The sequence below is a fragment of the Eleutherodactylus coqui genome, chromosome 7, assembly GCF_035609145.1.
Source record: "Eleutherodactylus coqui strain aEleCoq1 chromosome 7, aEleCoq1.hap1, whole genome shotgun sequence".
Lineage (NCBI taxonomy): Eukaryota > Metazoa > Chordata > Amphibia > Anura > Eleutherodactylidae > Eleutherodactylus > Eleutherodactylus coqui.
The window spans coordinates 142426486-142441147 of NC_089843.1; the positions used below are offsets into that span (position 1 = coordinate 142426486).

The 14662-nt window shown below is 43.7% G+C and overlaps 1 protein-coding gene across 1 annotated transcript in view; it reads left to right on the forward strand.

The window, feature by feature from the left end:
• LOC136572833 (cilia- and flagella-associated protein 337-like) overlaps positions 1-14662 on the forward strand; it is a 47942-nt gene that overhangs the window by 27988 nt on the left and 5292 nt on the right. Inside the window, exons 13-24 of the mRNA XM_066573769.1 lie at positions 2983-3089; positions 6204-6298; positions 6393-6447; positions 6530-6575; positions 7949-8005; positions 10126-10288; positions 11501-11590; positions 11690-11748; positions 12584-12725; positions 12836-12875; positions 12965-13053; positions 13623-13765. Coding sequence (XP_066429866.1) covers positions 2983-3089; positions 6204-6298; positions 6393-6447; positions 6530-6575; positions 7949-8005; positions 10126-10288; positions 11501-11590; positions 11690-11748; positions 12584-12725; positions 12836-12875; positions 12965-13053; positions 13623-13765 — 1086 coding nt within the window. The remainder of the gene's footprint in view (positions 1-2982; positions 3090-6203; positions 6299-6392; positions 6448-6529; positions 6576-7948; positions 8006-10125; positions 10289-11500; positions 11591-11689; positions 11749-12583; positions 12726-12835; positions 12876-12964; positions 13054-13622; positions 13766-14662) is intronic.

Below are 14662 nucleotides of genomic sequence, written 5' to 3' on the forward strand. Positions count from 1 at the left end.
GACTGGCCACTGTCTGCCACAGGCACAACCATTGGCATCCTCCTGCTTCTTGTGTGGGGCAGATTCTACACTATTCTTGCTGCTGCCTCCGTAAAGGTCCATTTAGATGGAACAAGTGTCAGGCAAATGATGCCCTACACTCGTCCTGGCACATACTCGCTCTTGTGCTGCTGCACGGGAGCTAGTATCGCTGGCTCACAGTGGGAGACGGCAGGAGATTTTTCTCCTTGCTCTCCCCTGCCCCTCTTCATTGACATAACATAGCGGCCGTTCAGTACTGAACGGCCCCTATTTACACTGAGCGTTAAGCTCATCATCAATCGTTTATGCAGCATATTTAAGGCATGCATGCTCAATTGTTTCTTAAGGGGCCAGTACGAATGTAGCTTTCCCATCCCCAGCCTCTCCCAGCCATTCCCAGGTTATTTTAGACACCTCTCCGAACTGGAAGGTGCCTAACATAGGTGTACTGTGAGGGGTCGCAATGGCAACCAGGCCCCTGTGGTGAGGGGCCCTCCGCCGCCCTCTGCCATATACATATATGCACATTCAGTGCATTACCAGCTGGTTGCACTGTCGGCAGCACTGCACAGATCACGGGGCCAGCTGTGCAACTAACCAGAGAGAAAGCAGAGAAGAGGAGGAGAGAGGCAGCCACACGGCCTGGCATGGGGTGAAGCAAGATGATGATTTCATCATCGTACTACTCCTACCTGCTGCTGTATGGCGTCTCTCTCTCTTTTCTTAAAAACATATGTCGTCTTTGAATACTGTATGCAGTTTTTTATGTGTTTTTTCTTTATTGTAGTTCAAAAGTACAACAAAAAACATGAACACATCCTAAGGTCACTCTCACACCTGCATTCAGAAAATGCAACTTGTGGCATTTTACTGCAATTTCGAGCAGCGATATTGAACGCATGGTACAGCGCTTTTTAATGCACCCCATCATTGTGATGGGTGAGGTCGTTCGTTAAAAAACGCAAAAACACAAAAATTGAACAGATAGCTCTTAAAAATGATGGCGTTAGAAACACCGTGTTCAAGCACAGGTCTGAGTAACCCCATTAAAATCAATGGGAGAATTGTACAGCGGTTAGCACAGTTTCCTGAGCGCTGCGCTAATAGCAATAAAAAGCTATGTGTGTATGAGAGTGGCATAAGGGCTACAAACAAATTTCATGTAGTGCAGGAAATGAGTCATGTTTGGAAAGATTACGCCAAGGGACCAGATCATGTATGGAAATTTATATTACAGCTGTATGCAGCACAATTTAGGTATGGCTACGGGAGGGGGAGCCCGAGCCGAAGTTTTGCATCCAGGACCCTAAGCCTTTAGATATGCCCCTGGTGCTTGGGCAATGCATTTCTATTGGTTCTGTGAAGGTGTAACAATGTGTGCCTGTCTTACCTTGTCCTGTTCTATTGACTGAACACCGCCTGCCCTGACCTTCAGCTTGTTGACCAGGCTGATTAAATGCAACCTGCCCTGACCTTGGTCTGTTGTTCTGACTATGTCCTTACCTGTCATATTGGTACCATGCTTTGCTGCATGTTGATCTGTCTGGGACAGCTCTCACTTTACTGAGACTACTTCTGGAGAAATGACCTGCGGTTTCACCGCAGCAAAGGCCAGCTTCCTCACGAAAGGGTTAAAGGGTGAAAAACATGGGACCCTTTAGACCAGCCCTGAGGAGTAGCTCAAAGCCAAATCAGTCAGTATCCTTGTGATATCCGGACAGCCCAATAACTGGCAGTATTTATTTCCTTTCTGGTGGTGTTATAGAGGAATTGATCTCTTGTTACTAGCGTCTCTTGCAGTGTAAGACTAGTTTCACACAGACGAGGGTGAGGATCTCCAGCCCGATATCGCCCGATTTCAACCATGTGAAAGCACCTTGGATGCAGGCGTTTCCATGTGAAAACAGCCTCCCATTACCTTCATTACATTGCTTTCAATGGGGCGGCAGCAGCGCCGGCCCCATTAAAAGCAATGGGAGAACTTTGTGATCCTCTGCCGCTGCTGCAGGGGACAGCAACGACAGAGGATTCCTTCATCCCTATGGGAAATGCCTTCACTCCCCGCCATGTCTGAAGGGATTTCCCATGGGGATAAAGAAATCTTCTGCTGTGGCTGAAGACAAATAAGACAATGGGTGATATCGCAGGAAGATAGAACATGCTGCGATGTGTTTCTTGCATAGCATTGCATTGCAGGAATACATCGCTCATGTGTATGACCCATTCAAATGAACGGGGTTCATATTTGTGCGTCTCGCAAAGCATAACTCATGCGATTTTGTTGCCCGTGTGAAACCGGCCCAAAGAGTAGAGAGACATTCTGCAGTTTCATGTTGCCCTGCTAACAAAAAGAGACATTCCTAAATCGACGCATTAAAATAAAATAAACGATTGCCTACATCTTCTTGATCAGGGCCACATACTCACTCTGGCTTACTTTTCCTATTGTCAATAAACTTTTCACCTCTCTTAAAATGCATTACAAAGACCCAGTTCACAGTAAAGATTTTACTATACATGCAGAATGCATAGTAACATGCCTAGTGCCCTTCTTTTCAGTATCGCTGCCATGGCTTGTCCCAGTCCCATCTTCATTTATTTAAAATGACTGCCATACACTTAATCTACCCTAAATGCAGTGTGCTTTTGTAGTCCGGGACACTCCCCCTGCTCTCGGATAGGCCAGCACTGATGAAGCCAACACTGTGTCCTTCCCTCTACCTTCCCTGCACTGAGAGCAGGCCGGAGGGTCTCAGACCAGCAGAACACACTGTACAAAGGGTGGTCTGGCAATCTAGCATCCAAAGGGGACTGGGAATGAGATGTACAATAAAAGGAGGCACTAGGTATGTAAACTATACGTTCTACATGTAGAGCACCCTTTTTTCTGTAAATCAGAGAGTCGATTTAAAAACATATTATTTCCTATAAACCAAGAAATAAAATGTACCTTTGCTGTAGGTAATAAAGACATGGAGCCTCTTGTCAGGGCAGCTTGTGGGAGACGTACGAGCTGCTCATGGACACTCTGCAGTTACATGCATAGCCCTGGGCACTGTGGGAAATAGGTAAGTAGAACTGAAGATACCGTAAATTATATGTCCATGCTTGTATCATGATGGTGTTAAATCATACCAAGTATTCCTAATATTAGGGGCTCCTTTACACGGGCGTATTTGTGCGTGTAAATGTGTACGCGCGATACGTAAAGAATAGAACCCATTGATTTCAATGGGTTATCGTCACCTTTTTGTGCGCGTAGGAAAAACGAATGCAGCATGCTCTACTTTTGTGTGCATTTGCACCAATGGTCTCCACAGAAGTCTATCGGGGGTGTGCAATGCAGAATGGGATGCGCAGAATGCTGTGCAATTCTGCAAGAAAAATGACACATTTGGAACTCAGTAGGCTAAAAATCCATTTAAATAGGGGCGTATTTGTGCCCTGTGCGTGCAAAAACTACAATAAAATACGACGATAGTCATAGTGCACATTCATAGTGCACATGTGTTGCAAAAATGCATACGCCGTGTGAAGGTGCCCCAACTGCAGAACCAAAATATACATTACTTTTCTAGCGTTAATCGTCTGAGCAGCTTCAGAGTATTGCCCCATACATTTACATGTTGTACAGTGATGTGAAGAGGTCTTTGGAGGGATCACAGTATATTGTCTCGGAACACATCATGGTTGCCAATTATCTAGGTGTTTGCACAGCAACATCGCCTTTGGCCGTTGACATATTATGTAACCTGTAATTATCCCCATGCTGGCTCGCATTGTTAATTAGCGGGGATATCCTGCAGTCTTTCCTAACACTGAGATATAAAGGATCCTGTATCATCCGTGCATCTTCAGTTAAAGTATTCTCCGGGGATGGAGGAGCAATGAAAGTAAGTGCTGCTACATTAAAGCACTTCTGTTGTAAATGAGAGCGAGTTCTACCCCGGGGGACGGACGGTGACAGTAATACCAGGGCGGTTTATCAGCCAGTTGGTGTAAACACATAGTTATCTTTTTACTGACGGATGTCATGTAATTACCATTGACGAGCATGCAAGGCGTTCGTTATATGAGAAGCAATTAGCGTCATTTTCAATCAAATTAGCCACAAGTGGGTTTATTGTTCCACCAAGTCTACTTCCAGTAATAATCTGTGACAACTGAACTGATGTCCCATGACACGTATTGAGTCCCACATTACCCAAGCTCTAATTGACCAGTAGCAGCCAATATAATGTTTTATAGTCCAGATCTTCTGTAATAATTCCCCTGCTGTCTCATCAGACTAACCGCATGTAATACTAATCTGTATTCTGACCGCATCACAGATTGTCTAGTAAATCTGTAATTATGATGGCAGCCATAAAGAATGGTATCCAAGGAGGCGGCAGCATCAACGGTGTAAAGATAGTAAAAAAAGGGTTTTATTGCTCCATAAAATGGCGACGTTTCGACTTAATCTAAGTCTTTTTCAAGCCTGGCTTGAAAAAGACTTAGATTAAGTCGAAACGTCGCCATTTTATGGAGCAATAAAACCCTTTTTTCACTATCTTTACACCGTTGATGCTGCCGCCTCCTTGGATACCATTGCATTTATTTGGGGTTTGGTTCATGACCCCACAGGTGGCTTGGCATATACAGACTGGAACCTCTGCACTGAAGTGCATGTGTTAGGTGTGCTGCGGGATTTTCCTATTTCGGCAGCCATAAAGAAGTCATACGCTCAGTACAAATGGTATCTTTCAGTGTTTAAGGAAAGTACTTGATGAGCTATGTTTCAGGCTTTGAACTTCTTTTTTATATGTTCTTATAGATGTCATGGTGTTAGGATCTCCCCTTAATCAGTCCGAGAGGAGATCCCATTACCGAAGAGCAGTTCTTGCCATAATGCATTCGGCCAATCCATGTATTATGTAGTTACACTTTAATAGGTGTACAATTATGGGGAACTTCAGATTCTGGTAGCTTGCATTCTGTGGTGCTGCACAAAATAGGCTGTAAAGTCATTTGTTTGCACAGTTCCTTTATATAGGTGACCAATCCCACCACAACCTTTGCCATAAGCTGAAACCCACAGTTGGGTCCACTTAAAAAGTAACCTTTATTGATATGTAGTAAAATATACTGTAGTAGCAACTGAGACTGTAGTGCTGCATGCCAGGACCTCCGAGGACAAGGACAGGGAGCCAGCAGAGACCGGAGTGCTGAGTGCCTGGATGATGGAGAACCAGCAGGGACCGGAGTGCTGAGTGCCTGGATGATGGAGAGCCAGCAGGGACCGGAGTGCTGAGTGCCTGGATGATGGAGAGCCAGCAGGGACCGGAGTGCTGAGTGCCTGCACTGGACAGAGCGAGAACGGAGACCGCAGTGCTCAGTGCCTGTGACCTGTGAGGCCTGCACGGAGAGCCTGCCATGCAGCCAATGAGGAACAGGGGGAGTCACTTGGTTGTGAAACAGCCTTGCCATTGTTGACACCCATCACTTCCGGTGTCGACAAGATACACCAGTACCAGTGTACTGCTACATGGTAGCACGCACCATTTGCAGCAGGTGTTAGTTGTAACCCTGATACTTGTGCATAATCAGCAAGGCAGGATATAGTTTCTCTTAGACTCTGATCTTTTTAATTCATTGGTACTACTATGTTTTACTACATATGAAAAAAGGTTGCTTTTTAAAAAGGACCCAAGTGTGGGTTTCAGCTTATGGCAAAGGCTGTGGTGGGATTGGTTACAATTAGAGATGAGTGAGCATACTTGCTAAGGGCAATTACTCGAACGAGCATTGTCCTTAGTGAGTACCTGCCCGCTCGGAAGAAAAGATTCAGGTGCCGGCGAGGAGCGGCGGGGAGATCTCTCTTTCCCTCTCTACCCCCCTGCTCCCTCCTGCTCACTGCCGCGACTCACCTCTCACCCACGTCGGCACCTGAATCTTTTCTTCCGAGTGGGCAGGTACTCGCTAAGGACAATGCTCGCTCGAGTAATTGCCCTTAGCGAGTATGCTCGCTCATCTCTAGTTACAATTTAACCGTAGAGGGCCCTTGAGCCCCCCCCCCCCTTTATATAGGTGAACATAACAATCTGTAGTCTCTTGTAATTTTCCACTCGTAAAAAGAGAATGATTTATGTAAAGTGAATATTTTCCATGTTTAGCCCCTAGTACATGTCTTGTATTTTTAGGCTGGTATCAGGAGGTAAAGATGGAAGTATAAAGCTGTGGGACTGCGCCTCAAACTCTCTCACCCCTCGCAGGACAGTTCTACAAGGCAGCACAGGTTGGTTGCTGGAGAAATGATTACCATCTCCATAATAACATACGTATCTAACAACATATTTGTCAATGATTGTTTTGTTCTTACTATTTCCTAGCCGGCTCCAGAGATGGGATCAGTGACGTCACCTTTGCAGAACATTACAAAAATCAGTATGTACAGTATTGCTTGCATTGGCAAGGAGTCTGTCCATTGTGTAGATGAACTAACCATCACATCGTATCACATTTACAGGTATATAGTATCTATTTCTTATGATGGGAGAATCAGAATTTTTCCGGTAAGTTAGAGTAAATCACGTTACATTACACATTCAGAGAATATAGACCAGACATTCTTATTTATCACCATGTTATGGATGTGCTTTGTATACTGCTGCCTTACCTATCTACACTTGTGTACAGGGGATCAGGCATATTTATTTATTACATTTATTGTCCATTGGTTTCAATGGTAACTGTGGAATGTTTCCTTTCCTATTTGGGGCTCAGAAACACTATCTTTTCTCCTTAGGGAGAGCAGCTAGATGGTGAGTGAGGAGACTCAAAAGGCCATTCTTGCTCCTCTGGGTGATATGCAAATAAGGGAGATGTAATAAATCCTCCACAGTGCCACCTATTGGAAGGCAGTATTCCTTCAAGCCAAAGTTAGACTCTTTATACAAGCCTTCTAACAATGACAGGGAATTAAAAACAAAGCCAGACTCCATGGTGACACTATGGAGTAATTATTCCATCTCCCTTATTTGCATATTACCCAGAGGAGCATGAATAGCCTCTCACTAGCAAAGCCAGACTCCTACTGTACACCAATGATGAAGGGCAAATTCCCTCGAAACAACTGTCTGTGGATGGAGTCTTATTTGCTTTCCTATTTGGTGATATGGCATTGGAATTGAACAATTGCTCTAAGTCTTTTCTACAAATTTTTGCTACTTTCACACGAACATATAACAGGAACATTTATACACCCACAAACAGATAAATGTCCGGGCCTGAATGCAGGTCTACTGACTCAGAGCATCCCTAGTAGACGGTAGACCTGTGGTCAGGCCTGGACACTCGTATAGCACTACGGGTACATAAATGTGTAATATGCTCGTGTGAAAGTGGCCTTCAACTGAGTGAGAAACTGTGCAACCAGCTTATCGTAGGGCAACCCTTTTAATAAAACAGGATTGTTGTCCAGAAACATGCCTACCCCATCCTACACCCCCGAGGGCTACTTCATCTGAAGTGCTTTGTCTTCCGAAAAACTCCAGAAACATTCATATTGAAGTCTGTTTTTTATATTAGTAACTATTATTTATAAAATGCACATTTCAAAGCGTATACAGTACTTTACGTTAAGTGGTCCCTTAAAGGGGTTGTGCCACAGGATAGCGGATAACTTTATGATTGGTGGGGTCTAACCACTGCGACGCCCAAGAGCGGGAGTCTTATGAATGGAGCGTGCATGCACATCACTGCTCCATCATTTCAATAGCAGCGCTGAGATTGCTGAGCGCTCATACTTGGGTTGTACTCCTGTGGGGGGATAACTTCATAACTTGCCACAAACTGGCAATGCCGAGAATCTCTTTAAATACTTGGAGGGTGTATTTGAGTGTCGTTTTTACCTCCGTATCTTCTTTGACATTTCTTTCCCCAAAAGCTGGATGCTGTAATGCCAGAACTTGTCGTGCCGCAGTTTACCTGGAGCAAGAATATGGTGAGCTGTACTCTAACTTCTCTTCTCTACACGGAGCGCTAGAGGGTGACAGATGTGGATCTGTGATAGAAACACAACAATATACGCGTATGCATGCTTTACTTATGATTTTGCCACGTATTTTACTACATAGTTGCTGTGGCTTTTACTGTACATTACAAAGGGCGAACTCCATAGTAGAAATCTGTCAGAATCCACATGCTGGACAAATCTGCAGCGTGCCCTGAATTCCACGTGGATCGTTCCCGCTACATGCTGATAGGAAATCTGTTAAAGAAAAATCATATAGAGATGGGGGATAATGTAAATCTTGTTACAGCAGAAGTTGCCAGGATGTTAACCTTTTCCAATCCACTGTCTGACCTCTGAAGACATTATGATTTAAGGCTGTACAGCTCCGATGTTGGAAGATGTCCGTCGGGGTTCTCTTACTGTATATTGCCAGCCTCTCTGCTGTTGGAGCCTATCCAATGTGTCACCTCATGCAGTACTTGCTTTAGCCAGCATATAGCGCTGTTGTATAACGGCAGAAAAAGAGTAAGCCCCCCTAGGAAAACCAGAATACAAATTGGATTGGAAAGGGTTAAATTATAGGATCTATTTTTTGTGGGAGCTGAATGAGTTCTACCAGGTCAGCACATATGGCACACGGAGGACCCTGCTCTAAACTGGATAGATAAAGTCCCCTGGTGCAAGCACCGAGTCATGACTGATTCCTAGGGTGACATCACATCGTGACATTTTCTCGGCAGACTGTTTTTGCGGGGTGGTTTGCCATTGCCTTCCCCAGTCATCTTTTACCCCCCAGCAAGCTGGGTACTCATATTATAGGGTAAATGCACTTGTATACAAAAAGCCCAGAGTGTGACACACATAGGGTCCTATTAGATGAGACGATTATTGTTTGAACAAGCAAGTGACGTCATCGCTAAGTCGTTCTCGTGCAGCCCGATTAGACAGACAGACATCTTATTAGTACGTTCAAACAAGAATTGTTTTGTCTTTCACATTCGCTGTATAAGTGAATGAGAAGGACTGAATGAGCGCTGTTTAAACCGAATAATAAGTGAGCGAGCGAACGATGGTTTATATGCCTACATAAAATGAACGAACGAAAAGTGAGCGATATCATTCGTCATTGACTTATGTTTAGATGGAATGACCATTGTTCACTTTCACTCGTTTGAACAATTTTTTGACACGAGTCGTTCTCTCTAGAGGCACCTTACATTCATATAAACAGTAGCACACGTCCTATATGCACACCTTCTTTATCTGCTGGATTTCTCTTTGGCCTCGTGTCCAGGGGCGGGGTGGGTCAGATTTTGCATGTGGGTGCATGAAGCGAGATTGAAACCTGCCCATGGATGAGGACCCTGCTTACCTCTCCGGGTCCTCTTTAATTCAGGTGCAGACACCCATGTTTACCTATGGGCGACTTGAACTGAAGATCATCTGCACGGGTGCCCTGCACAGATTCCAGAATTTAAATCTGCCTGTGGACACTGGACCTTACGCGGGGTCGGCACAGCAGAAGAGGACTACTCCAGCCCTCCATGATGCGCAGACGCTGGACTGCTCTCTTCCTTTCTCACTTAACTGTTAGCCGGTGAATATTACTTTTGTAATGTTCTCCTTTCAAAGCTGATAGCAGACAGCATTACATAACTCAGTTCATACAGACCCTCTAATGTAGATGAGCCCCAAAACGCAAGCAGCGGAGAGGAGTCAGGGGGAGTGACAAGATGGGGCTTTTAGCCCTGTAAGCCCCCAGTCTATGACCATGGCCGCAAGCCCCTTTTTCAGTTGCCTAAAGTGCCACCATTAGTTACTGTAGTTACTTATTTCACTTGCTCTACAGACAGGACTATCTTCATTCTGCTTGTTCCTTTTGGCCCACTCTAGAGCGTATATTAGTCATCGGGGAGTATATAAGATCTACTAGTCAGAAGTCACTTGAAAAGGTGCGCATAGGCACATTGCAGAAACGTATGAGAATGTCGTTTTCCTGCCCCTGTGTTGTGGCCTGACATCAGAACTACTGGCCCGCTCTGATAGTTTTGCCATTACTGTGTTATAGAATAAAGATATCCACATGATTTTTTTCTTTTTACATGAAGATAAATAAGCATGAAGAAAACAAACCCGGTCTGGCTTCATCTTCCTCCAATATGGTTGCTGTGTCCAGTTGTAATGGTGACGTCTTTGTGTGGAGCCTTGAAGCTGGAGAGCCCCTCTGTCAGCTTCATCCATCTAACGGAGAAGAAATGGACCCTGAAATAGGTATCTCCATAACAGTACAGCGGTAGTGTTAGGCCGGCTTCACATCTGCGCTGGAACCTCCGTTTTGGAGGCTCAGTCGCAGATCCGGCACAAAATACCGGAAGAAATAGCAATACATGTGTAGTGGCCCGGCCGGTACTACAGAACACTAGAAGCACACTTGCCCTGTCTCACCTGCCTGTATGCCATCCCTGAATACAGCCAGGTGCGTATGAGGAGAGGTTGTAGTTCCCGTAGTCGGCAAGAAGGAGTGTTCTATAGCCAAGGTAGAGTGTGGTACACAACCCGCTCCCTTGTTATTCTACAGCAGAGTGCCAGAAGACCCTTTCAGAGGTGCAACTTTATCAAACATTGAGTTACAGCTACCTGGTGAAATCAACGCCAGGATCAGCATATTGTCACTAGTCACTCTGCTTCACAAAAATACCTTCAGTTAAAGTAAACTCCAATCTGTTCATCTAATTTCACAAGTGGGGAAAATTGTCTAGTAAATCAGGCTTCAGTTAATACTATAGAGAGCGTTGAAAATCAGAGAATCCTCAAATCAATCTTATTGTATCTTGCCTGTCTGATATTGCATCATTGTTCACCTGAGACGAAGCCCTCCCAAGAATGTTGTAAAGTTAACCTGTTGTTTACCAATACCAAAGTTAGTAAAACTGCTCACTCTCAGTTTACTAAACTATACTGGACTGGTCTCTGTTATTTCTGCCTCAGCAACATCTGAAGTGTCTAAATAGAGTGTGGCGTCACTGTGACAACAAAAGGCCTCCAGCCATACTAACTGTGAGTGCATTGGGCTGTTACACATGTAGCACGTTTTCTTCCAGTTAAATGCTGGACAGCTAAGCGCAAACCGAACAGCCCACATTATAAACAGTGGGGTCTGTTCAGCGCTGTTCGGTTCAGTCATAAGACGGATCCGTTCGGGCAGGGGATTCCCCTTTCCAGCTACCTGAAAGGAGCAAGAAAACAGCAACCCTCACTACAAATGTGAAAGCCGCTTCATTTGGGGCCCTTTTATCTGCTGTACTTTATGTTCTTTTTAAAATGTTCAACTTTTCTTTTATGAGTAACTACTGAAGTAACATGATCATTTCTAGTTCCAGAATAAACTTGTCTGCCTTCCACAGTCTAATATCAGTATATTGTACAATGTTGGTTACATAGATGTCGTCCGTTATTATATAAAGGTTTTTCTCTCCTTTTTAGGTCATTTAGTTGTAAACAAAGTTGTTGTTATTTGCTCAAGATTTGATAGGAAAAAAGACTCTGCAGTTTTAATAACCAGCGGATCTAGAGGTAAGTCGTAGCTGTCACACATCACCGTGAAGTCTATTACCAATGTTATTAAGTATTTCCTTTCAGTCTCCTTACGGTATATTCACACTTATTTTTCAGGCAATATTATTTTCTGGAATATTGATGGTGGAGGCAAAGTGTTTGCCAGGTTTGAAGGTGTGAGTATCTTACCTGAGCTATATAGATTCCTCCTTTGAAAATCAGACCTATTATAGCAATGAAGTCAGTATATACATTCTACTACACAATAAAGGAAAGATCATAGCAATAAAAAAACTTGTGATTACTGTTCAGATATGTAATATGCCAAAACTGTCACACAGAAAAATATGGCTTTATTATCTAAGCAACCCGAGGGGGTAAAAAGTTACCCAAAACACACTTTATTCATTTATTTTCTAACCTATACTGGAAGGATATGTGGAGCCCACGATAATACATTATGAATTTCAGTATTTAGTTTGAATACGTTGGGGCTTATTCACACTGCTGATAGCTGAGTTAACCATTTCCGTTTCTCTGTTCTATTTGAGGAGCAGAGAAATGGAAATAAAAATGGAATTAAATGTTTTCAATTTTATTCGGTATTGATTTCAATGGGTTTAAAAATACAAAAAATACAGAAATAATTCTGTCTATTTATGTTTCATTCCGTTCCATTTCATTGCTGTTTTTCAAACTCAACAAATAGTGCAGCTGACTGCAAGAGGTTGTATAGTATGGCATTCCCTACAAAGTAAACAATTCAAAGTCTACAGCATGTGTGATACTTCTCTCTTAGTAAAACATTACAAAGGTCAATTATGACAGAGCTGCATAATCAGTATCTGAGACCCTATTAGTTAAACTCACCTATAACAAATCTTTTGCACACATATTTCTTGCTCTGCCCATGGCACAAATATTATGCACATGACTCTGCTGCATAAAATATTATTCAATACTTTCACACTACCATCAGCTTAAAATGAAATGTTAATCCTGCCATTGCAGTCCCAATACAAGTGTATGGTAAAAGCCATGGCTGTCAGTGAAGATGACTCCCTATTATGTGCAGCTGACCAACTATTCTACATCTACATCTGGAATATCTCCCAGTATGCACTTGGGGCACCAGAGGAGCAGCCGCCTGTCCGTGAGTGGCTTTATACTGTTTTTACCCTGACACGGATTTAACAGATAAAGGAATAAATACTATAAACATGCAGTCTAGGCTTTTCACTTTCATATTATTTGTCTCAACAGTCCTGCACTGCTGGAGGGCGCACACGAGTGACATCACCAGGTAGAGACTGGATTTATTCCTCTGTCATTAAATGTGGAGATTTTAATATTTGCTTCTAAAGCATGACATTCATTATGTAATTTGAACAGAGTGATCCCTGTGAAGAAGCACAAGGTGATTGTCACTTCATCCCAGGACTGCGCCGTGAGGCTATGGACTATGCAGGGGGAATATATAGGTAATATCTGATGTTTACAGGGATTGGAAATATGTATTTTTAAGTTGATTTCCACCAAAAATGTAGAAATGGCCATGTATTTGTAAATTTGGAATTACAGAAGTTCCAAAGTTTTGTAATTATTAGAGATGAGCGAGCACGCTCATTTAAGGCTGTCTTATAGAGTTACTGTGTACTCGCCCAAGCAGCATGCAATGGTGGGGGGGGGGGGGGGGGCGGTGGGGGGAGAGTGAGAGATCTCTCTCTTACCCCCACGCCGCCCCCCCCGCATGCTGCTTGGGTGAGTAACAGTTAATCGATAAGACTGCTGCTTGATCGAGCGTGCTTGCTCATCTCTAGTAATTATGAATGTGTTTCACTTACAGAGAAATTGGCATCTTTATGTTTTTTGGGGTTCTTTGGTGTCAGCCATTTTTTGCTGCAAACTAGCTATCATTTTGTCAGCTTGTGACATCTTCCAGTAACATCTTTATTATTAGTTTCCAATTTAAATATGACAACAAATTGCCTTCAAAAATGTAATATATTGCAGCAAATTTCCTAAACTAGATAATACCATACATTCCTAGGAACATTCGGGCAAAATGAGCTCTGGTGCCTGAACAAGACTGAACCAAAGAAGGAAGAGTCCAGCGATACTAAACAACCATTAGGAAGTGTATGTGGAAGCAACCAGGCTGCAGAGGAGGAAAAGACACCAATGGTCCATGAGGTGAGTGAAGATATCTGGATATGCCAGGTCCACCAGAGCAAAACACTCTCTACGTCAGCGGCTCACCATTTTATCACATAGAGGAGAGTTTAAGTAGTTCATATGTCCTAACTTTAACCTCTTAAAGGGGTCTTCCTGTCTTGGCTAAACATGACTAAGATGGGAGCACTGCTGAGTACGAGGTGGCCAAGACGACGAAAAACGTTGAACTGTTTGCATAACTCCCATTGATTTCTATGAGAGTTATTGAAACAATATAGCTCGGGGCGCTCAGCTGTTCCCGTCCTCCTGACCCCCGCAGCCACCACATTCATAGTGGCTGTAGTCAGCGGAGGTCAGAAAAGGAAACCGCTTGCAGGATCTGCACCTAGCAAACTTATGGCATGTCCTGTAGATATGCCATAAATGTCTGAGATGGAAATACCCCTCCAAGGACATTTTGTGATTTCATGATGCAGTGATTTTCTAGTTTTAGCTTTGTTTTATACTAATTGTATGAGACATATGCTTATACCACCTTTTTAATTTTGGCCCTTCAGACATCCAGTTTTGCAATATAACCAATTTTTGCCACCACAGGACCTCTTACTGTAGGAATTTGTCTTTCTTATTTCTAGCCAGTTACTCGAGCGAGCCTCGCGTTTCTTGAGTAACTTCATTCTTGTCCGAGTGTGCTCGGAGGGCGGCAGGGGTGAGCGGCGGGCGAGTATGAATCTATTGTTCAAGTGCAACATGAATTCCGGCGTTGCTCCTAGAAACGTCCGCCTCATTATGGACGATTGGTTTGATGTTTGTCGTGCGGCCCCTGGTGCCCATTGTAAATGTGTACCGCCCAACATACTTCATGGACCATAAAACTGTAAACGGGACAACCAGCTCTGCGATGTGGTAGAAAGT